We start from the raw sequence: 24,907 nt of genomic DNA, 5'->3' as shown, positions 1-24,907 counted from the left end.
TTGGAGTCCAGAAAAACTTCATAGAAGGCTAAGCTAAATCAAGTTGTCCAAGTCACGACAAAACCAAATGCACAACAATTTAGTTCAAAATATTGTTTACCTTTCTCATATACATCTCATTCTGCCATCGAATTGGAACTCGGTCACAAGCATCAACCTTTAGTTCTCAGACCTTCACAACATGAGTAACTGAACATTCAAGCATTCCCGCTAGAGTTGGTATCCACAGCAGTAGCAGCAACTACTTCTTAATAACCATAACAATGATTGTCAAATTCTCTGGTTTCCAATCCGGTCTCCAAAGTCCTGTCATTTAAACATACAACCAGGGAGATTCAATCCCAACAACAACAACCATGATTCACTTTAGAACTCCAAAGCCATTTCAACATAATTTCCAGCTCCACTTATACTTGCAAAATCAAAGAATGGTCTCTGACCTGCTGCTGCACTTTCACGATAAGGAACACAGCAATTTGGGGACCTCTCCCTTTGCTCACTCTCTCCACGAATTCACCAATTCTGCATTTTTAGCACAACGTTGTGCTAACAACCATCAAATATCACTCCAACACATATAGTTGAGCCCGAAACGACCTAAGAAATCCAAAAACAGCACAACGGACCGAGGCACAGACGGAGATCAAGAATGGCCTATTGGTTTTAAGGTACTATTCAAAAATAGGAAAGCTTTGTTGTTATAGTCAGTCAGTTTAAACCAATATATGCAGCAGGGTCAAAAGAGTTCACCCTCATGGCCTCATAGTCAAAAAAGCTAACGAAGGTTTGATCAGGGTGGACTTGAACACAGCTTCATATGCACACAATTTTAGGTAAATGTATTCCATTGAGTTGTTTTATCATATTTTACCGATCATTAATCCGACGACTCTCATTACGTTACATATGAACTTTTAAACCACATAATATAGAATTTTTACTGTATTACGTTACGTGATTAGAGATTAGACAATTGAGTTTTTGATCGAATCAGTCTTGAATCAATCGACTGCTAATTCAACGACTCTCATTGCATTTCAGAAGATATAAAGCATAAAGCAGAACCCCCAAAACACCAAATCTTCAAAACTCGACTAAAATCAAAAACCATGTGCATCAATACGTAGAGTGTGAAGAGGAGACCAAGATTCTCACCTCATGCACGTCAAATGGTCGCTAGAGCCGCCGAAAAAGGCGTCGAAATCGCCGGAAGCCCGACACTTGTCGGCTTCGATTCTCCCATCTCCGGCCGATTCGACTTAAATGGCGGGTACTAAGACGATCAGCGAGGCAAAGGCGGCTTGAGGTGGTCCGAAAAGGAAGCTCTGGTCAGGTCGAGCGCGCGGCCTTCCGCGCTCCTTCTTGCTTTGATTCGCTCCGCTGGTTGATGATTGGAGCAAGGGACGACCGGAAACCTCACTGGCGAGAGAAGGTGCGTCAAAAACGGCCGGTACGACGTCCGGAGGTGGCCGGAAGGCGGAGAACCCGTCGGATCTCCGGGGTCGGGTCGGGTCGGGTGACGGGTGACGGATCGCACAGAGAGGAATCTCAGTTAGCCTTTGGGTAAAACTGAATTGGAACTTACCCAAGGTGGAAACTTTTCTATTTATACTATGGTTCGAAAATAGTAATTCTGCTTTTTAGACATAGCTTTTTTATACAAACTCCGATTATAGCATGCTACATGCCCAAGAAGTCGGTTTAATGTTCTCTACAACTTTTGTGAAGGAAGTTTTATCAAAAAGTGAACGAAAGAAAAAATCAACTTTAGAGTCCCTAAAAGTATCGAATCAAAGTTAAAAGTAAAGATAATTATCGCTTACAGTCCAAATGACTAGTAAACTGATAAATTTAGATATGGGTGTAGCATGTAATGCATGAGATTATAGGTATTTTCGTTATGTAAGTTAATGGTCGGGTTAATCATGATAGAAAGTTATGAGTCAATAATTGACCGTCGGTTATTAACGTTATAGAGTTTAGAATTATTGTATCCTATATATTGCATGAGTTGCAAGTAATTATTGGTGCATTGTAGTAAAATATTTCATCTTCCATGATATTGATTGTGTGTGATTATCCATCAAGTTCTAACAACAATATTATAGTTGTTGCTTCTCACAAAAGATCGATGCTTATTCAAAAAAAAAGATCGATGCAGGAAAAAAAAAACTACCTTCAAGGATGTAATTTCATTATTTTGTTTACTATGTAGAAAAGGAAAATGTTTTTACTATATGTAGCTGTTTTTTATGGGCTAAGTTTTAGATGAGACTATTTGATAATCACCAATGGTGTATTTATAGTAATGCTCCTAAATATACTCGGCTATAATAATACTACTGCTCTGCTATTTATGACGTCGTTCTCCCATTGTAGCGCATCTTTCTGTTTTTCTTTATCTTATGGGTGGTGTTATTCACACACCAATTTTCTCTATTCACACACTCTAAACCCTCCCTTGTGATTCTGATTCTTTTTCTTTTTTCTTGTTTTTATTTGGCAACTCAATCATCTCCAAATCCTAAATCCTTTATTCTAAAAAAAATAAAATAATATAAAAATAAAATAATATAAAAAATCCTAAACCATTGTTTTACAGTGTACTATGCTATTTTGCAACATTTGAGATATTATTGCATAGGATCGATCTACTTGTTACATACTGGAAATAATGTTATGAAGTCTAGTACTTTTTTTTTTCAGCCTAATGTTGAACTTTTATTTATGGGTGAGTGTTTTTTCAAATATAGTTATCTAAAATACATTATATTAAGAGCTTCATACTATTGATTATGCCTGTGTCTGCATTTGTCTAGCTCCTCAGGCAAGTCTTGTTCATGATAGGAACATTTTAATGCGACGTTTTAACTGTTATTTCCTCGTATTTACTTAGTTATTTCCTTAAATAAATCCTTTTAGTTAGGAAAGTTTCTATTTTCCATTTCTAGCAAGTTTCCATTTTAGTTTAGGAAAGTTTCCATTTCTTGTTTTTAGAAAGTTTCTACTTGTATTAATAGTTTCTGTTTTCAGGTCCTTGGAATAAATGAGCTGAAATGAGCTCATAAATGGAAAGAGGAGCTAGCCAACGTTGGAGGGAGACAAGATGAGATACAAAGGGGGGCATAAAATGAAGAAAAGAAGTTTTCCTGTTTCAACCAGGAAATCCTGTCCAGAAAAGGAAACCCTGCCAAAACGAGACGTTTGAGTCAACCAAGAAGGGAAATCAGAAAAGTGAAGTGTCATGGCGTGAGAGAAGCTTCTTGAAGACCTTAGAAGATGACATGGCAAGGAGGTGACGCAAGATGGCCCAAGAACTCTCAAGAGAATATGGATTTTCGGCAAAATGGATAAAGGCCTATGGAAATTAGGGTTTGTGACACATGAGAGATATTTTTGGAGAATATATATGTGTTTGCCGTAAAATACAAAGAGATAAAAGGAGGAGCCAACGTGAAAATCTGAAAATATAATTGAAGATTTTGATTGGAGTACGTAATTCAAGGGAGATTTTTAAGGGAAAAAAAAAAAGATATTTTTGGAAGACTATTGTTGATTGCCGTGAAATACCTAGAGGAAAACAAGGTGACAACGTGAAAATCAGAAAATATCAAGGAGATTGACGTTGGAGACTGATGTGCTCATATTTTCCTATATTTCTTTGCCTCTTAATCTTATTATTTATGCTTAGTCCTCCTTATTTCGAGTCATTTATGTTGTTATAGTGTTTTTGTAGGTTTGTCTCATAAAGAGAAGAAAAGAAGCTAAAATGAGCTAACTAGGATTAAAAGACGCCCAGGTCCCAGAATCTGTCTGTGCAGAACACCCAACTTCCTCGAATTACTGGGAGTTACTCAGATCGAATCAGATAATGAGCCCTATATCATTGGAAAGCTACGGATGTCAACTTTCTGTAGAATTTTACGGATCTCGATTTCGATTCTTCTAGAGCAAGTTATGATTATTTGAGTGAAGATAGGTCGGACAGAAAATCTGCTCGGGAATTTACAACCATTCGTGGAGAACTCAAGTTTTGCAGCACAAGATCATCAATCCTAATGTTTCAAGCAAGTTAATTCAGATGAGGATTCAAGAATACATGTATTCCTACTTCTACAAGAGATATTTCAAGGTTTTCCCATTCCAAATGAAGAAAGAAATCCAAATACAAGTCTTACAAGGAAACTTGAAGCTAAAGATGAGCATAAATCTTCCCTATATAAGGGAGCACGAATTTACATGAGAAGGAGAGTCTCGGAGCACAATGTAGATGCCTAAGGAGCGGAGACGACTCATCCATCTTCCCTTCTTTTCCCCTTCCATTCTTTTTATGTTTTTCCTATGTTTTACTTAGTTATCTTTTGTTAAACATTTTCTAGGGTTAGGATAATGCTCTATCATGATTGTTTATGTACTTTGATGTTTTATTGATGGATTTATAGTTTCTTTATGATGAATGCTTAATCACTATTTGAATTGATGCTTTATGTTTAAGTTCTTTGATTGATCACCTTAGGTCTTTGCATATAGTAATTGGAAGACAAATTTGAAGCAGAGATGCAATATAATTTGATTAATTAGCTTCTTGTGAATAAGTGTGGTAAATTACATTATTACTTGAGAAAGACTAATGGTTTGCTTGATTCCCTTGTTTTCTAAAGCGTAATGAATTCTGCATGTTAAATTTATACCTGAGAAGGATAAACTGCATAGTTAGGATATACGATCTTTACCCGAGAGGGAGAGCATCATACAATTAAGGAAAACTATGGTCTAGAGTACCTGAGAAGGACTTGGATACGGGAATTATCATCTAAAGGAACGAATGTATCTGTTAATTGCATTGAAACATAAATAGGATTGTTAGTGGTTGATTTCGAAACCCTAGGTTTTATCATTATTTGTTTGTTTCTTTAATTCTCAAATTATTTGTTTATTGAAAAACCCAAAAATCAATATCTTCTTTTGCTTGATTGTTTATGTGATTTTGTGTTTGGATTAATTGAGTTAGGATTTAAATTGATTATCAATCCTTAGTTGGAACGACCTCGTACTTGCACACTATACTAACGACGATTCGTGCGCTTGCGAGTTTTAATTAAAATTTCACAACAAGTTTCACAACAAGTTTTAATTAAAACTGAGACTTTCAAGGGAGAAGTTTAAGGAAAGAAGAAGTGTGTGCAACAAGAAAGAAGTCCAAAACAAGTCTAGGTTCGTTCCCTATTTTCTCTAAGGATATTATGGCCGAAATTGGTGAAGAAAATCAGAATAAATCTTATATATTTCGGCAATAATATATTAAAAGGGATTTAGACTTATTTTGGAGAGTTTTGATTGGTTGGATGACACACTAAAGCTTACATGGCACCACGGGATTGGTTGAACAACAAAGAAGGGCTTATTTGGCATCATACCATTGGTTGAAGTGATGTGGAAATTTCTGATTGCTTGGAGAGCCTTGGCCGTCCCCTATATATACCCTCCTATTCTTGACGTTAAGGGGGTTCCACACTTTAGAATTTTCAGAAAATTACTTTCATAAACGTCTAGCCTCTCCTCCCTCTCTCCATCCTCTAGTGCATCCCACGAATTTCAAGCAAGGCCAAAGAAGAGAAGAAGGAGCCGTGAGCAATCCATCCATCAACCACCATTGAAGACTTGCTTTCAAGCTTCAACGATCCAAACGTCTACATCTTCATCTCCATCATCCATCCACGGTGTAATTCGACCTCTTCTTTGTAACTTTGTTTTGATTTTCGTTGGTTATGTTCTAGTTGACATTGATGTTAGAACAAAGTTCTTAATTCCGAATTTTATATGATTGAATGAGATTTTCAGATTCCTATATTGTGATTCTTGGTTGCTTTTGTGAGATTGTTTAATTAAATTTGTTTGATTGAAATCTTTTATGTATTTATCTTATGTGGTTCGAAACATATAGGGTTGATATATAATTGTTGCTAGATTTAAGAACATGATTCAACTTATTATTTTGTGAACTTAAAATCAAAAGTAGTGAAGGTTTTGGACAAAAACCGAATTTAATTGAAAAGGATTGCAATTAGATGGACTTTTTCATACTAAGTTGTACACTTGAGTTGATATCCTTTCTTGTGTTCTTCATGCGTCTAACATGTTATGATTGTCTAGCTTTCTAGAACTTGAATGCATGTTTGATAGGATTAATCTTTCTGCTTTCACTTAGGTTAATTAGCATTGGAAAGTAAATTATGGGAAATTATTTGCTTTGAATATTTCACATGATCGACTCTTTCTCATGACTTAGATGAACAATATTAGGGTTGAATCGAATTTGATTATAACTTTGGTTTTGATCTTTGTTTCTCTCATCTCATTCTTGTAATTATGTTTTTGTGTTTTATTTGTTTTCTTCACTTAGTTAATTTTCGGAACCCTTAACCAAAACACCCCCCTTAATTTCGTAAATTTGTTTATACTTGTAAATATCTTTGTAAATATTATACTTTGTTTTAATTTTAATTCTTTAATTGTTTGACAATGACAGGTGTACCCTCAATCCCCGGATTAGATCGATCCCTACTTGCTTATACTATTGATGATATTTTAGGGTTAAATTATATCCTTGCTTTGAGCGTATCAGTTCAAACAATTAATTTTGAACTATACTCTAATTTTTTTTTTTTTTTTGTAACTAGAAATTTCCCAAATTTACAGATTGCGTTTGAAAATGGCTTATTGCCAATCTATTAGAGACGAGAAATCAAATAAGCTAGGTGCAATATTGGAACCCGAGACAACAAAGGAGTAAAGCATGCTTCTTATCCCTCATACTTGTATGAGGACAAACTTTGCAAGTTAGATTCAGTTAGATGAACATAATTACTTAGGAAACATATTCCTCTCTGGCGTCAAGGCACTACCAAATCTCTCTCTCTCTCTCTCGAGAACACAAAGGCTGCGGCGGCAAGGCACTACCAAATCTCGTCTGATGGCTCTCTGGCGTCGCCTCGACGTCGTGGGGATGCTGCTCGACGGGCAACATATGGTTTAGACCTCTGGAATCTCTTTGTCTGCGGTGTGACAGTTGTAGCTGGGCCTATTCGGATCGAGATGGCTTTGGGGATGGAGGTTTTGTGCGCCGGTTTCAAGGAAGGTGACGATGGAGGCGGCTGGTTTCGCTCTAGACGACGGCGACCTTTGCGGCCATCATTGATGGGGTTGGAGGCTTCGATGCAGAGACCCTTACTTGTTTCGGGTTGGGGTCGGCATGTGTTGCAGCTCGTCCTTCGTCTTCTGGGTGGTGGTGCAAGATGGTTGGGAGGCTGAACGAGGCGGTGGCACAAGATGGTTGGGCGGCTGAACGGGGCGGTGGCGCCGGTGAAGGGTCATAACCGCGGCAGGTGTGCGTGGAGCATGAAGGCCATTGGGCTGTGGAGAGAAGATGGGTTGGGCTTAACTGTTGGGCCTAGGCAGGAGAGCAGATGGGCTGGGCTTACTATTTGTCCCCTTACTTTGTTCAATAATTTCCTTTTTTTAAGGGAACTCTATTTCCTTTGTTTTTAGGGTAACTATAAGTTTCTACCTTTAGGCTTGCTTATTTACTATGTTATTTCATAGTCTGTAGGCTTGCTTGAATAAGTGAGCATGGGTACCGTCAAATGATCGGACTTAATCTATGTATCGCTGTGATTTTTCACAAACTCTTTATCTACCCAGAGATGGTAGAGGGAGGATATGTAATGGTCCTTTCTGGCCTGAGTATTAATCTATATCGACATGATATTCTTCAAAAAAAAAAAAATTACTTGGGAAACATATTCCTTGTCTAATAATACAGCTCATTCCACTTAATGAACATAATACTTTTCCTTCATTTATATAGGTAAAAAATGTGATTTATTGTATAATGAGTATTTGATTCATGATTGACTTGCCAAAGAGAAAAAAAGAAAAAGAAACATAATTACAAGAGAGAGTAGTTAGGGTAATGTGTAGAAACAAATTGAATTAAAGTAATAAAAAATTATAGGGGATGTGTGAATAGAGAAAATGGGTGTGTGAATAGCACCACCCTATCTTATACATATGTTTACTTCCTTGGATTGCATCTTTACCAATTTGGGCAATAATGGTGTTGCTTCCTGGTCTTTGGGTTGTGAATTGTTGGTTGATCGACCATGTCTAGATTGGTGATGCAAATAAGCCATCGGCTTAAGCGCTTGGTTCAAGTGGCTTATTCGTGGAATGACGGTTCAATGACCATCTTTTTATGGCAATAACAACTGTTCACCTGAGTACGTTGTTCGATACCAGAATAGTGATGGTGAAGGTACTTGCTTCTTGTTTGCAGCACCATTGCAGTTGGGCCATCTGATGACTACTTGTCAGATGAGTTTTCTAGTGTGGTGCACTAGAACTATCGTGAAGTAAGTGGTGGGGAAAAAGTATCGAACATTAGCCTCCAAAATCACTTAACAAACACCAAAACATGGTAGAGCAAACTCATAATATAGGGAAAATCCATGTCGTAATTAGACTACTTTCAATCATCGAACATAAGCTAGCTCCCTTCTAATGATTACAATATCCATATTTATAGGGTTTATAGGAAAAACTACTTAGGGCCAAAGAAAGCTAATCGAAAGAAAAATCTAAAATTATATATATATATATATATATATATATATCCATATTTATAGGGTTTATAGGAAATTATATATATATAAATATAAAATTATAGGGTTTATAGGGTTTATATATATAAATATAAAATTATATTTATATATATATATATATATAAATATAATTTTTCCTATAAACCCTATAAATATGGATATATATATATATAGTCCTTCTTGGCTAAGGACATCCTTACCTAAGCTTAGGTACAGATTTCCAGTTTTTTGCCATTTTTCGATTACATATTCACATCTTAACCGTTCAGTTTTTAGGTCCTAATGTATAGATCATCTCTGCAAAATTTCAGCCAAATTGATGATCGTTAAGGTATTCAAAACTGCAATTTACAACAATGTATACGAATGGTTCCGGTTCGACAGATTCGGTTCGTTCATGTAAATTGCAGTTTTGGATGCCTTAACGATCATCAATTTGGCTGAAATTTTTCAGAGATGATCTATACATTAGGACCTAAAAACTGAACGGTTAAGATGTGAATATATGATCGAAAAGTGGCCAAAAACTGAAAATCCGTTCCATAAGCTTAGGTAAGGATATCCTTACCTAAGAAAAATCCTATATATATATATATATATATATATATATATATATATATATATGATATCCTCATAAATACCTAAATGGGAAAATATCAAAGATTTCAAATGTATATTTAAATGACAAAATAATGCATTTAATGTTGTCTCATATACTCCCGCATTACCAAGGGTTGGCCACTTAGGCATATGTATAGACCTAATTTTGCTAGGTTGGTTCCAACTCTAGGCCCTCGACTTTCAAGTTGTTTTCAGTTATTTTAAGGGATTATTTCCTATCCTAGAATGGCTCACCTAGCTTAAAATGCTTAATAGGGGACCAATCCACAGTTAGAAACATTATTTTAGGTTTATCTATCCATTGGCTATCTTTCTAATTGTCTTGGGTGATGGACGACTTACTACAATGTAAGGTTTTGCATACGGAAAGTATAAATTTATGTGATGGATTTCTTTCTGCAACATTATCAACTTATTTGTTGTTAATTTAAATATTATGGTGAATTTTGAAGTTTTTCCAAGGAGAAGTTTTATATACACATTCCCAATTACTTAATGCACACCCCACTATATTTTTTTGTCATCAAACCTCCATTTATACCCCTCCTCATTAATAAATAAATAGATAAATAAAAACAAAAACAAAGAAGAGTCCACAAAAATATAATAAGAATTAAATGCTTTATATATCAAAATATTAGTTTTTTTTTAATCGAAAGAGGTCAACCCGATTTTATAATTCAGCAAGCAGTACCAAACGACACACCCCCATGGAGTCGTCAATAAAGAGTCGTCCTTTAGGACTTACAGAGAACCTATTCTAAGCAAATAGAAAACTCCACAATCCAGAATACACCCACTTTTTAGGAAATTCACGCACCATTATTCTAACAAAACCTAAGTACTCAGAAGCTGTTTAAATAAAAATATTTCAACCAAGCACTAGATTTTGCGACCCAAATTAAAATTAAAAATTACTAGTAGTCATAGCTTCCTTAAAAGAATAAGGAAGGATGACTAAACTTAAAACATAAAAGAATATAAAGAAAAGAACCCTAAGGGCCTTTTGGCCCCAAAGCAACCCAGTCCAGTTCCAGCCCAATAACCAATATGGAGTCCAACAATCCAAAGTTGCATAAACCCTAGAAGACTCCATCAAGGTTACCTCCCAGCTGCTGCCTCCACCTTGACCGCCGCCGCAATAGCTTTCGTCGGGAGAACCTCCGCCATCGCAGAAACTCTTACACAAGCCTCCAAAACCAGACAAACAGTGATTTGGGAAGTGAACTGAGAGACCCCTCGGCCACCAAGCATCACCATCGTCCACTGAGAGACAACCCTCATCCGTATAGATGTCGGGATCGCCATCATCCTTGTCCACCATTCTACCACCCAAAAAGCGAATAAGCAAATCTGGTTGGACTGCAGCAGACCGCCACACTACCACCGAAGCAGACATCTTCACCGCATTAAGTCTTTTACCCGAATCCGAATTGGACATTAAAATCCCAGACCTGTCGTCAAGGCAGACCATTGAATCCCCATCGCTTCCAAGAACGAAGCAATCCAACACCAAACTGTCATTAAGAGAAATTAGAACCTGAGACGATACCGGAGTCATCACCCTCCCAGCGACCACGACGGCGAAAGCAATGAATAGCCAAAGGCCCAGAGATAGGGAAAAACGTCGACGAACCTCGCCACCGCTTGATAGGAGCATAAAGTGCGACGATATTATTGAGTATATGCCCCATTTTAGCCTTGTTTCTCCCTTAAGTTTCGTGTTTTGAGTCATCGAGTCATTTTAAGAGTCTTGTAGAGTATTTGGCGTGAAATAAGCGGAAAAAGATAAATTCATGAAAAATCCTAACTGGATAAGGATTCCTCGTTTTTGTGGTCTTTACATTTTAATTCCCTTTATTTTCTCTAGAAAATTTTGATATTCTCCTGCTTGTTGTAGGAAACCTTGGCTGGTGGAACTCTTGGAAACAACAACGATGGAGTCATAAAATAAAGCATTTAAGACATTTGACCAAGCAATGAAGAAGGGAAATAAAGGAGAAAGACGTTTCAGCTGGAAAATAAATAAAGGAGAAAGACGTTTTCAGTTCGGGAATAAAGGAGAAAGATGTTTCAACTGGAAAATAAATAAAGGAGAAAGACGTTTCAGCTGTTAAAAGACCCCATTATGAGAGGAGTTAAGGCCATAAAGGAGACGTTTTCAGTTGGAAAATTAAAGGAATTATGATGCAATCCCATCCGTCCAATGATGAAGGGTATGATCGACAAAAGCCAACCAATGCTCCCCTATAAATAGGCAACGTCCAGAACAGAATTTCCATCACTTCCTAGCCAAGATCACTTCCTTGCCTATCACTTCCGGGCCTATCACTTCCTGGCCAAAAACTATTCCAAGACTCTGCCCAATTCACTCCTCAAACTTCCATCACCTACAAGACCGTGACACCATCCATCCATCAATCTACGAAGCTCTAAGGCGCTGAGTCTAGGACGCTCCACCACCATAGCAGAGACGAGTTTATCACCTTGTTGCTAAGCCGCTGAGGAAAGCTTCAAAGCGTAACTATGACTCTACTTATAATTTTTGTTTCGGTTTTGTGTGTTTGGATTTGCGAGTTGTGTAATTGGAGATATGAAATTTTCAGAATATTTTTATTAATATTTTTGAGATTTTCAGTTTATTATTGAGTTAATTTCGAGAATTCTTTTATGATGCATGTTACAATCTTGTGCCCTTTTACGTGTTTAGGTAATTTTCAGAGTTAGGTTCATAAGTTTGCATGCTAGGATAACGGTGAGAGTTCTTGTGTGTTTGCTTAATTTGCCAAGAGTAATTATTATTTGTTAAGGCGCTGAGTTAAACAAGTAGTAATTAGTTCTAACGGGTGGTAAAAATCATGTCTTAATGATTAAACGATTCTGGAAATTACGTGTTAAATTCTATGTGTAATGGTTAATTTGCACGTGTGAGTTGATTCGAGGGTTAGATAATACTACTACTTAAGAGAACTACGCTGAGTGTTTTCGAAAATTAGTAGTATTGGGCTTGGTAAAGACTTTTCCGATCCAAGCCTACATTAGAACGAATTAGATAAATGGATTGATCCGCTGAGGCTTTTCATTTGAGCTCTTATCTAGGCATTTAAGATGGACACATTTTTGTAGCATGTTGAAATGGATTTTCTGTTTTTACACTTAGTAATTTCTGAGTGGTATTGGTCTAGGTTAGGGAAGTCGATCATTGTATATAGTGTTATTTGTTTTGTTTTTATTTTAAATAGATTAGGAACCAAATCTCAAAACCCCTGTTTTGTTCTTTTATTTGTTAATTGACCTTTTTGTGTAGGTGTACCCTACAATCCCCGGACTGAACGATCCCTGCTTATCCTATACTGACAACTACATTTTGCAGGGTTAAATTGTGAGGCTATTTTAGCCGCATCACCGCTACCCTCATGCCAACCAGAAAACAGGGACCAGTGCCCCACGCACCTAGTCGCAGATGCACCACCATCCATGGTGATGAGATTTTGTCGAAAACAGCAGTCTTCGAGTAAACCCTAGCAGAGCTAGGTCGAGAGATATCACCCTAACCTCATCAAAATATTAGTTAAATATTTTCTTATAGGTTAAATTCTCTCATCATCTTCATAATACAATCGATGTATCTTTAAGATCATACGTATAAAGCCAAATTGGTTGAAACATATTGAAAGAAGTTATAAAACCATCAAATATATCTTGGATACAAGAATACATCATAATCAATCACTTTATTTGCAAAACGACCACCATGACTCATTCTTTACCGATTTTAATATTGACCATGACTATATCGATCATGAAGATATTGACATACATTGAATAATTTAAAATCTTATAGGCATCAAGTTTTTCAACTTGAAAAACAACAAAGGTTTACCGTTATTCAATTTTCTAGCGATATACCAACCTCATTCATTGAGAGATGTGAGAAAGAAGAAAGGCAATCAGCACTTACCATATTGATATGTGCCGAAATTAATTAGCAATTAATTCCACTATATAACAAAAAAGAATGTATTAAATAAAAATTAATGATACATAACCAACCTTTTTTTTTTTCTTAAGTTTTTCTCATTTATTTATTTATGAGGAGGGTCATAGATGGACCTTTGATGAAAAAATGACACCAAAAAATATAAGGGATATGCATTAAGTAATTGAGGGGGTGTATTTAAAATTTCTCTTTTCCAAGATATATATATATATGATCGAAAAGTGGTTAAAATATGAAAATCTGTTCCTTAGCTAAGGAACGGACCTCCTTAGCAGGGCAAGCATGTATGTATATAAATATATATATATATATATATAATTTCTTCCATACATTTTTATAGATATAACATTTTTGTGCGTTGGAAGAGACCAAATCCTTAGTCTAATCTAATTCTCACCAAATCCCTTGCCCTTCTCAAAATATTATAATAAATCGAAAATTATCGAAAAAAAATGCAAAGAAAAAGAGGCAATGTTATAAGTCATAAAAAGTTATTACAACGTAGGAACATGGCTCCTTAGTTATTTTAGAGAGCATGTTTAGCTTTTTAGATATTTTAGCAGCTGCATAAGACTCCTAAGTGGCTCTCCATTATAACTTTTAGCTATCTCACTTTTAAATATAGGGAGCGAGATGAAACTCTTTATAATTTAAAACATTTATTTTGAATTATTTTATGTAATTTATAAATACATTTAAACTATTTAATTTTCATTTTAAAAATAATATAAATTCAAAACTAGCTAAAATAGAGAGCAGTGATGCAGATATATTTCTAAAGTGACTAGCCATAAGTCCATAACTCAAAGATGACTAGCATTGCTAAAGATGCTTATTATAGTAAAAGTGACATCTAGTAAAAAAAATTATTACAACATATTGTGATTATTGTCCTTAAGTTGCTGAGACCACGCATCTTCAACACAAGTGTCTCACCTTTATCAGCGGTGGGTTCCTACATGTGCCAATCATCTTCACCTGTCTCTTATGCAATGGCACTGTTCGATTTAGATCGTTCATTCTGGTGGGCCATATATGTGTCAAATTCAACCTGATATCGTTAGAAATTACCAGTTGTCGAGATGGATATTGCTATTGTGTTGGGAGTGTGGTTGTGCTGGAATGGGTTACAAAATCCAACAACTTCACTGGATTTGGATTCAAATTATGATTTTGGATAATCCCTTGTTTTGGCATACAGTTATCAACTGTGGATTCGGGGAGAAGGCAAGATAGTTTGAGGATATTTATTCTTCAAAAACCCTTCCTTTTTGGTTAAATTAATAGTTGAGGGTGCTAAGTTTATCTGGCAGCAAAATTGAGAGTCCTCCTAGTTTGATTTGAGACTAACTCAAGTTTTCTGCTAGAAATTTTATTAATTTTGTTCTTTTTTTGTAAATTGATAATCCGTTTATTTCGGACAAATATAGTTTTTACTTTTTTTCAATTTTTATAGCGATATGATTTTCTCATTTTCAATAAGGAACTTCATTAATTTAACTAGACAACCGAAACTAATTTTGGTAGAAGTCATTATTTTTAGGGAGATATTCATTGAACATGTTGATGGAATAATATTAAGAATCAAATCTGGTGGATAAATGAGATAATGGGGGATGATCTCACTGCCTTCCAAAAATCCAATCTTTTGACAGTCAGTCATGGATTTATCGGACGAAAGCAAATCCGAGCTGGAATGGATATATACGACCATTCCTTTCAACCCACAATGGCAACGCGCACACAAAATTCCCACCAATTATGGAAGCAACCCCGCCCTACAAAATATAAAAATGTAAAACCCCAAATGACCAAAAAGGGTTGCATTCCAAAATTCCATTATGATTGAATTTTTCAATGCCCTCTGTTTCTGTCCGTTGATCTCCAAAACCATTAAACCACAACAAACAAAGACCTTCTGGTTCTTCCCCAGACAGCCCAAAAAGGTCCCAACTTTCTTCGTTCCCCCAAAACCAATGTGCTGCTCTTAGCTCATAGACTCATCCCAGTACAACCCACCTAAAACCTATTTCCTGAAATACCCAAAAGCACAAAGCTTTAAACAATAGACGAGGAAAAAGAATACCACCCAACAAACCCAACTTTGGTTTTTTTGGAATTTGGAATTTGGAATATACCTTCACTTGTCCAATTGCCCACGAATTCAACGCGTGTGTAATTCAATTGGGCTGTGAAAAGCAGAAGAACGAATCCGGAGAAATCCCATTTCAGCACAATCTGATCCCTTCTTCCTTTCTTGACTCTGGGTTTTGTCAGATCTGAAAATCCAACAAAACCCATTTGGGGTGTTGTCTAGGATTGTTATTTGACCACTTCACTTGGGGCCGGCGCCGGCGCCGCCATGGATTACGACGACTTGAGGACGATTGTGCACACCTCAGGGGTGGACGTGTTCACGTTCATCGACGCGGCGATCGCGGTGGCTGCGGTGGATGAGGGCACCGAGCTCAGGCGCCGGAGAGACGGTATCGTGGAGCGTCTCTACGGCGCCACGTGTGCTCCGCCGCTGCCGCCGCCGCGGTGCCAGAACTGCGACGGAGATGGGATGAACGCGAACCGGCAGCCCAAAGGAGTTTCGCCGGCGACGCCGCAGTCGGTGGATAACAGAGACGAGGAGGATGAGGAGGAGGAAGAGGAGTTGGATCCCTGCGCTGGATTGTTCGATGATGAGCCCAAGAAGATTCTTGATATCAAGAAGCAGCTTGAGGATCCTGATCAGGTCTGTGGATTCAATCTCTCTTATTTTCATTTCTGGGTTTTTTTTTGTTCTTTGGTTCTGGTTTTGTATTCATGTTTGTTCATTTATTTCAGTCTGAGGATTCTCTGGTTGAATTGCTTCAAAGCCTAGTTGACATGGATATATCATTCCAAGACCTCAAGGTAAATTAGTGGCCTGCTTTGATCAAACATCGAAAATTGTTGTTCGAATCAAATTCATTCGTTTTGATTGTTTCGGGGTGTTTAGGATACTGATATTGGGAGGCAAGTGAGTCAATTACGCAAGCAACATCAAGGCGAGGTTGTTCGGAAATTGGCGAAGCAACTTGTCAGGTTTGAATTTCTTCCATTGCAGTTTACTGATGAAATTCGGAGTTCAAAGTCTTCATTTTCTAATCTCTGATTCATTTTGGGATTGATTTTTTTTATTTTTTTTTTAGGAAATGGAAAGGTATTGTGGATGAATGGGTGAAGTTACATGGAGAAGAGCCAACTAATTCAGTCATGGGTATAATCATCGTTCTTGATAATGCATTTAATTCTGTTATTGCAAAATTAGGAAGTTGTTCAGAAATCACTATCATCAGAGTGAATGCTAACTTGGGTTGTTGGCAGTTGACGGAGACTCACCACAGCAGAAAATTCACCAGAATGGTCATCACCAGGTCAAAGAATTCTCTGTTTCTGGCAAAGTTGTGGAAAATTCTGTCATTGATTCTTGCTTTATAATATTCTCTTCTTTTTGTTTCTCAGGTGCCTGATTTTGGTTACTCCCCAAATCCTCATAGTGAGTGCAGAATCGGATTCCAAACTTCAACTTCATCTTTTTGCGAAATATTACTTGTTTTTACTAATTGAACAGTGTGGGTCTTTTTGTTTTGTTTTTGACATAATGTTAAATGAAATTTTATCACAGATGGGAGTTCCGGGTCAGACAAGAACAATTCAGAACCAGAACGCAAGCCCAAGGTGATTCCTAGGAGAGAAGTTCCACCAAAACCAATCCAATCTGTGTCTGCTGCTCAAAATGTATGGATACCAAATTAGAGTAGCTAACTCTATGTTTGGATGCTGAAAATTGGAGGAAGATAATCTATATTTTGAAGCTTTTGTTTCCGAATTATAAACTGAACTCAACTAAGTCGCATAGTTGAATTTATAGTTTAGTTGAGTAGAAGAGTAAGTAATCTAATGTCCTGTACAATGTGAAGTTCTAAATCTGAAAGTCGAAGTAAATGAATACCGCTGGATTTTGATTAACACTCGGTTCTTTTTGCAGAGACAGAGAGAACAGAGGGAAAGAAATTTTGACGCTGACGATAAACTGGCTTCAGCACGAAAACGACTTCAAGCGAATTACAAAGAAGCTGAGAATGGTTTGCATTATATTCTCAACTTCTTGGTTCATTGCTTGGTTTTTGTTAGACATTATTCTGATTACTAACTCATATGTACTGGTGCTCTCTTTGTGATCTTGAAGCCAAAAGGCAAAGAACAATTCAAGTGATGGACATCCATGAGATACCAAAACCAAAGAACTCCTTCATCGCCAAGAACAAAGGCGGCGGAGGTAGCGGTTCTCACCAGGGCAGGCATTGGTGATTGATCGTCTGAAAAGTTGGCAGGGGCCTCACAGAATCCGTATACAAATTACAAAAGGCTCATGGGAATTTGGGGTGACACCCAGAAAATGGAGTGACACTGCTTATCCTCTCTATCACATTTTTTTTATTAAGCAAAACAAGGGAAAAAAAAAAAAGACCATTTTTGCTCTTATTTTTTTTTTGCTTAATAAGAAACAGAAAATTTTCTCAGTTTTGTGGAAGCCAACTGTCTTCTTTATAATTTCTCCTCTTTGGTCTTTTGGGGTTTTGATGAGGCAATGGTGCCAAAAGAAAATGCTCTCTTTTTCTGCTAGCGCGTTTGAAGGGTCAAGGTTGGAGAGATAGGGGCCATGGGCCAGCCCCCGCCTTGTGGGTTGGTGGAATGGATGGTGTGGTTTTTGCTGGACTTGCAGTCTTGCACCTAGTGATAATTATTTTAAGTCGTTCTATTCTTGGTGGAGCTTTGGAAGAAGTGAAGTCAAAGAGAGCTCTTATGCCCCTTTAGAACTCAATGATTAAATCTTTTTCGTAAAGAAAAAAGAAGACATACATTATTAAAGCCACCCCTCGTGTTAAAACTATGTTTTGGTCGAAATGTATTTACAGTTCTTTTCTGGGCAAATTTCTGGTTTTTCACCATCAACCTTCTTTTTAGTTGCCCTCACAATCTTTCCTTGAGCAAAAATGTCTCTTAATTGACCAAAAAAGTAAGAAAATATGTACTTGACATTTGTGTATGTTGATGGCGATCTTCTTCCTATTAGAAATGATATGAAATGTCACTAAGAACCTGTCAGTGATCGAAATTGTTAACCAAATATTGTAGAGGGTTAAAATCATGTTTTACTTCCACTAATGCAAACGGAATATGAGTATAGGTACGGAAATTTTTCTATGTACTAACAATGTAAGTGACTTATGTGATTTCAGTCCTTGATATTTGTAGTCAATTTTATTCATAATAACCAAAATGTGCATTTGATGTTGCCAAACTGTCCATTCATGTAAGTTTGGTGAGGTAAGAGTATCTTTAGCAATGTTAGTTGCTAAAGGAATTAAAACTCTTTTGTTTGGATTGATATGTTACACGTACTAGCTGCATTGAGAAAAATGACCTTGCATTGAAATTGAAAGTTTGCATTCTGGATATAGATTAAGCTTCTTATTTCCTATAATACCAAGTTGTCAAGAACAAGAACCAGCATCCCAACAAGAAGTCTGGTGGTGTCTCTCTGAGGCTCACCTTTCCTGCAGCCACTGGCTCTGCTCCCAGCCTGAGAGACAAGGGCAAAGGAAAGCTTTAGGTTTTCTCGATATCCTTGCCTAATACTACAAGTTGGGTCTTCTACTACTTTCATCTTAGTTTATCTAGTTTACACCAATTTGGGTTTCTAGGCGACTAGGTTACTTTTCCATGAGAGGTTGGTAGTGAGGATTTTGTTTCTTTGTTGTTAGTCTCAATAAATGAGCGTATGTGTTAACAATGAGGGTCATCTGTCTTTTGTTTGGCAGCTTGTGCCATTTATGATTTTGGTATGAGACAACATCTGATGTACGTGCCTTCTAGCCATGGATAAGTAATGAAATTATCTATTCTTCAAAAAAATAATAATACCAAGTTGTCAGGATCCGCCCTGGATTTCACCTTAGAACCCGAGGTGGCCATGCGGGGCCTACCTTAGGAATAACTCTACTAAAAAGTCAGCAGAGTCACCCTTAAAGATGAACTACCCAAAACTTGTAGAAAATACAATTTCACTTTTAAACAAACCACCCTTATTCCTCTGGAGCTACCCTGCTTTCCAAATCACAACAAGTTCACAATCAAGTAAAACATCTCAATGGCTATTCCCAAAACAAAAGATATCCAACATGCAAAATCCACAATATATTTTTACACAAATCTCCACAATCACCCATAGTTGGGTCATAGACCCTGAATATAAACACTTCGAATTTAAAACAACATCCCAAGGTGATCAAAGCAAACTAAGACAAGAAACTGAAATAACAACTAGTAAGTTAAACATGTAACCTACAAAAGATGACAACAGTGAAAATGGGTACCATGCCTCAACTCCTACTAATGCCAAATAGCAACACTGCGAACTGGGCAATTGAAACTGAAGGAACCAAGGGAAAGTAATTGAAAAATGATGTAAGCGTGAGTAGGCAAAGATAAATAATCGAAATAAGCAGGAATTCGAGAACTTATCACTTTCCCATAATGTACTTTTAAAATCAATGCATGCAAATTCTAAGAAAAATATTTCGAATAACATTTAGTTCAAGAAAAACTACTAGCCCCGCTAGTCACGAACAACAAAGTAAGAAAACCAAGAAATTCTGATAACTCTTAAAAATAGGACCAGCCCTACTGATCGAGTAAAATCGGACTAGCCCCGCTAGTCAAGTAAAAAGTAAAGTATGGGGAAGAAGATATCACCATACAGTGAAAGAGAGCCTCCCAGACTCGGGGCGGAGCCTCCCAGGCACGACTACGCCCCACAAACACAAAGTAAGTGAGGAGGAGAACTTAAAGGCTCGACTGCAACCCATGTGAGGAGGAGAACTAAATAAATCGACCCAAATATGGTGAAGAAAAAAAATTGAAAACCAAAAACCAATAAAGCTTCCCAAATTCTCACAGACAAGGCACAAGTACGGTTCCCAACCATACTCAGAAAAATCTCATGAGAAAATCAAATAAAACTCAACGACATGTACCACACACCAAAATATTCTCGATAAGAACAAAATTCAAAAAGAAATTCATATGCAGATTAGCATAAATCATAATCCAAATAATATATCCATTTCCAAGAATCACCATTGAAAACTATCCACGAAATAAAACTCAAATCAAAATTCCGAAATCCAATCATATACTCGAACGCTTAATGTAAGGCTTAAACTCCGAAATAATCAACAGTAAAGTAAGGCTTTCCCAATAATGTCAACATTGAAATAAATCATAACTAAAACTCCAAAATCCAAACATATGCTCATTGATAATTAAAACCATTTCCTTAGAAAATATTGCATGCATGAATTTAGTTAAAACAAAAGTTCACTCACAGTATACGGCTAACGTGACCAAGCGTATAGATCCTCGTCGAGCGATCGGTCAGTACCTTGTCGTGTACAAAATTATAATTCGTAAATGACGACGTGAAAGTTATGTTCAGAAAAGTAAAAGTTACTGTTTTGGGAAACTTTCTATAAATAGCCCATTTACCTTTGGTAAGTTTCTACCCTAACCCTTTTCCTCTCTCCGCTGACCCGCAAACCTGACCCGACCCGTTTTCCTTTTGTCATTATCCTAAAGCACTACAGTGGAGAGTATCTTTAGATAGCCTGCTGAGATTGGCATTTTGAATGAGAGAAATGCATGATTAACCTGCATGTTTTCTCTGTTTCACATGTGTGTGGTATGACAATTATAGTTACAAACTTACAATCCAGTTATCCAGATGCATATGTGTGTAAACAATTTTAACTTATGAAAGTGGTAACTAAATGGCTGGTCTTATTTTACTACCCAATTTGAAACAATTTCGTACCTTTATTACTTTGATCTTCAATCTACCATTGAATAATGACATGACATCTATCTAAACTGAGGCTTTTATCAAATTGAAATCTCATACAGGAGGTTTGTGCCAATGTGCTGGTGTGATTGGACGAACTAGTTAACACATCCACCAGTACCTTCATGGTCCAACAAGAAACCTTCTCTTGCTTTATCTTTATTTGAAGCTTTGTCATGTCAATGACCTCCTTCTCCTCCCCTGCTTTTGCTTCTTAGTCGCTTTATAACTCAGTTTGCTACTGCTTGGAGATCTCTCACCATTCCCATCAGCCTCCTCCATAAGCCGATGCCCCGAAAGTGTCGAAGCACGTACTGATGGAAGATTGATTCTTGAAGCACTCCTTTCTATACATCAAGTACGTACTCTTTTTTATTTCTTGAAGTCCTCTATTAGTTGCAAACTTGCAATGTGCCAAAAGGTTCCACAAACTCAACAGCCTAGCAAAACTGACACCTCTAAAGACTGAAAGGCACGTACAGCATTCGTTCCTGTGCAACAATATTGTATCTTTATATTAATTGTTTTTAATTAATACCTTGCTAATCAGAATGAAAACAGTCACTTTGATTGTATTAGATTTTGCTTGTCCAATGGTTTGTACTTTGTTAGGACGGAAACAGTCACCGGTGATTATCTTGAACTACCATACAAGTTAGTGCTCATCTTCGTTGCAATTCAATCATTTGCAGCAAACCTCTCTACAGTTCCATATTATTCCTCTAATCCTCTGATGTCTTCATGATGTTACTATTATCTTTAACCAATAATTCCTGAAATAAAAGAAATTAAGTGTGCTCATGTAGAACTTCATATCAGCACCAGACTGAATAAATCAAAGAAAAAGCTCTAATGCTTCTTGAAAAGGACATTACTGGATTTAATAATAAAATAGTATGCTCCAAGTTACAGCAAACACATCCTTCTCTTGAATATTTTTAAGTGCTAATCAGTAAATGCACCATAGATTCATGATCAGTGACCAAACAACACTACGCCAATAATATGATCAGACGACAGTTTTTCACTGTCGTCTGATACCCCTCTTTGCTGTTGACTGAGTGAGTGCCGTCTGATGGAGGTATCAGACAACAGCGAGATTCTGTCGTCTGAAGAAAATTTGGACAAGAGCAAGAACTAACAAAGCTGTTGTCTGAACACCAGAAAAGACAATAGACAACTTAAAATAGCTATTGTCCAAAGTGAATTAAGTCAGCAGAATCTAAAGAAAAGGAACTTCTGAGGTCATTAAGACAACATAACTTATAGTGTAACATTGTCTGTTAAAGTTTCACACTATTTTTCTCATAGTAAACTCTTGTGTGTTGTTTAATCAGACAACAGCTTTCTGGGTTTTGCAGTTATTGAAGTTTATTTCCAACCATGGTTTTCCTAGTATGATGTACTAGTTAATGAAGTGAGACAATAGTTTCTTTGTACTCTTTGTTGTTTTCATTTGTTTCACACAACAGAATATGTACCTTTGTCATTGTGTTTTACAATGTTGGGCAATAGAACCAGTTTAAAAGATATTGTTGTTATGTTGTACAGACAACAATTTTTTCATTTGATTTTTTTGGTGCTCAATTGTAAGACAATGGTTTTCTGGTGAAATTGCATTGTCTAAGATTAGATAATAAGACATACATTCTAGATATTGCATCTAACAAAAACTTATCAATCAATGCATCCACAAACACATCCAATATTGATTCCAAAAGATTTCCATTAATTCCAACAAGATCTACAATATTCCATTAGCAGTATTCATTCCAATAACATCAACACAGTATTCATCCAGAAAACTCCATTATGCATTGATGGTACAGTTTAACCACAACTAATTGAAGCTTGAGGCAATGCAGGGAGGATTCGAGATGGATTTGTAGCAGGAACTGGTTCTACATCTGCACAGCTGCAATTTCCTTTGTCTTGGAGGTTTGTGGTTGGTGACATTCACAGTTTTAGGAGGCCTATAGCAGCTGCAAGCTTTAATCCATCAAGGGAAAGATTAAGATATCAAATGTTTTCAAGTCAACATTGAAGTAACTGATATGTAAACATAAAGAAGTATCATTTATATATATAGTAGACTAGATAGAAAGGATGTCTTAGGAACAGGTTTTGCAAACTTTAGCTAGAAGAACTTTTTGTCTCTATACTGGAATTATACTCAAATGGCTAGCTAAATAACACAAAGGAATCAATACTCAATAGCATGTTATACTACACAATAATAGGTAGAATGATTCTTAGAGTGCATGACTTTCATTTTCTTTACCCTCCAAAAACAGAGGTATTTTTTTTCAGAAATCATCTTAGCTTAAATAACGGATGAACTTCAAATGTTCCACAAAGCCAACAGACTAAAGAGGACCAGCTGTTGAAATTTTGTTTCTATATAGTAGAGAAAAATCCAACAACATGTAGGGACCCTTCCCACTCCTTTCTATTTGTTCTTACCCTTAACTAGAAGTAAACCAAAATGAAGTTGCGAAACTAGCGACGGAACCAGAAGAGCTCAAACCTAATTTCAAACATCCATAGAAAATCAAGAACGATTCTTTCGCCACAGAACAAATTACAGAGCTAAAAAGTAAGAACTAGTCAAGGAGCTCACCTTGTGTTCGATACAATGCCTCAGTCAACGAGCAAAGCCTCCCTTGATCAATGGCCGATTCTCCGGCCAAAGATGAAACCAAACGCCTTCGGCACTGCTTTAAAACACATTAATAAACTGAAATTGATGAAGAAAATGGATTAAAGAGGTGAGCTCACCCGTACTTACCAGGCCTAGCAAGCTAGAAGAGTAGTAAAATCTTCAAATACTTGAATAATTTCAAGCACAAGATGCCCAGAAAGAAAAGCACGAATTCATAACCACTCTCCTCTGCTTTAGTACTCAAACTAATCCATTCAAGATCCACAGGACCTCCAAATTCAGAAAACGCAAATCAAAATCCATAATCTTTAGAATTGAAGCTTCTTGACAAAGAGAAGAGTTCAAAGCTTACTGAATCAAAGCGATGACGGAGGTATTGCGAGATGGTGGCCAGAAACTAACGAAGGCTAGGGAGCAGCAGCGTCGCGGATTGGAGGATTGCGTGCAGAGGCAGGAGTGGGTGCACCACGATGCTGGCCATGGGTTTTGATCGGATTGAGCTGCTGGTTCGATTGGTGGTGGCGGTGTGGTGCATTGGTGACCGAAAATAGTTTCCTCAGACGATGGCAGAGAGAAGTGGAAGGAGAGAGAGGAGAGAATTAGTCGTGCGGCTGAGGAAGAGAGAGAGTGTGCTGGGTTTCTAGGGTTAGTTCCTTTAAATACTAGTCAACATCAAAGTAAAATTTGGTCGAATGGAGGGAAAGGGTGAAAATTGAAAATTTGGCTAAGTGTTAAATTTAACTTGGGCGCGCCAACATTTTGAACTCTAAAACTCATACAACATTAATTTAAGTACATTGTTTGAAAGAGAGTGGTACAATGAACAACTAAAAACTGTTGTGTGAATCAAACAATCAGACGACATCTTTTTCAACCATTGTATTAATAGTAATTGCACAATAGCAATGTAATAAGAGTTGTCTGAGTAAATTTATTCAGACGACATCAAATTTCAACCATTGTCTGAATAACAATGAAACAACATCAACATTTATTATGTTGTCTGAAACTAGCTATTTAGACAACACCAA

The 24,907-nt window shown here is 36.9% G+C and overlaps 1 protein-coding gene and 3 long non-coding RNA genes across 4 annotated transcripts; 3 read left to right on the top strand and 1 right to left on the bottom strand.

The window, feature by feature from the left end:
- Window positions 1-5,382: 5,382 nt before the first annotated feature.
- Window positions 5,383-7,798, top strand: LOC133730161 (uncharacterized). Its single transcript, XR_009856649.1, has 2 exons — window positions 5,383-5,722; window positions 6,530-7,798. It is a non-coding gene; the product is annotated as an uncharacterized LOC133730161 (long non-coding RNA).
- A 3,519-nt stretch (window positions 7,799-11,317) lies between these two features.
- LOC133730134 (uncharacterized) lies at window positions 11,318-13,033 on the top strand. The gene is made up of 2 exons (XR_009856630.1): window positions 11,318-11,801; window positions 12,655-13,033. It is a non-coding gene; the product is annotated as an uncharacterized LOC133730134 (long non-coding RNA).
- Window positions 13,034-15,049: 2,016 nt separating this feature from the next.
- LOC133724497 (probable mediator of RNA polymerase II transcription subunit 26c) lies at window positions 15,050-17,834 on the top strand. The gene is made up of 9 exons (XM_062151249.1): window positions 15,050-16,021; window positions 16,114-16,182; window positions 16,268-16,353; window positions 16,461-16,528; window positions 16,636-16,685; window positions 16,774-16,807; window positions 16,937-17,049; window positions 17,300-17,396; window positions 17,501-17,834. Exons 1-9 carry the CDS (start codon window positions 15,644-15,646, stop codon window positions 17,620-17,622), a joined length of 1,017 nt encoding a protein of 338 aa, XP_062007233.1. The 5' UTR covers window positions 15,050-15,643; the 3' UTR covers window positions 17,623-17,834.
- A 5,301-nt stretch (window positions 17,835-23,135) lies between these two features.
- Window positions 23,136-24,460, bottom strand: LOC133714952 (uncharacterized). Its single transcript, XR_009848906.1, has 3 exons — window positions 24,003-24,460; window positions 23,835-23,928; window positions 23,136-23,203 (listed from the first exon to the last, which is right to left on the bottom strand). It is a non-coding gene; the product is annotated as an uncharacterized LOC133714952 (long non-coding RNA).
- Window positions 24,461-24,907: the final 447 nt, after the last annotated feature.

Source organism: Rosa rugosa, chromosome 1 (assembly GCF_958449725.1).
Source record: "Rosa rugosa chromosome 1, drRosRugo1.1, whole genome shotgun sequence".
In the NCBI taxonomy this organism is placed as follows: Eukaryota; Viridiplantae; Streptophyta; class Magnoliopsida; order Rosales; family Rosaceae; genus Rosa; species Rosa rugosa.
This window is presented reverse-complemented; position numbering and strand designations above follow the sequence as displayed.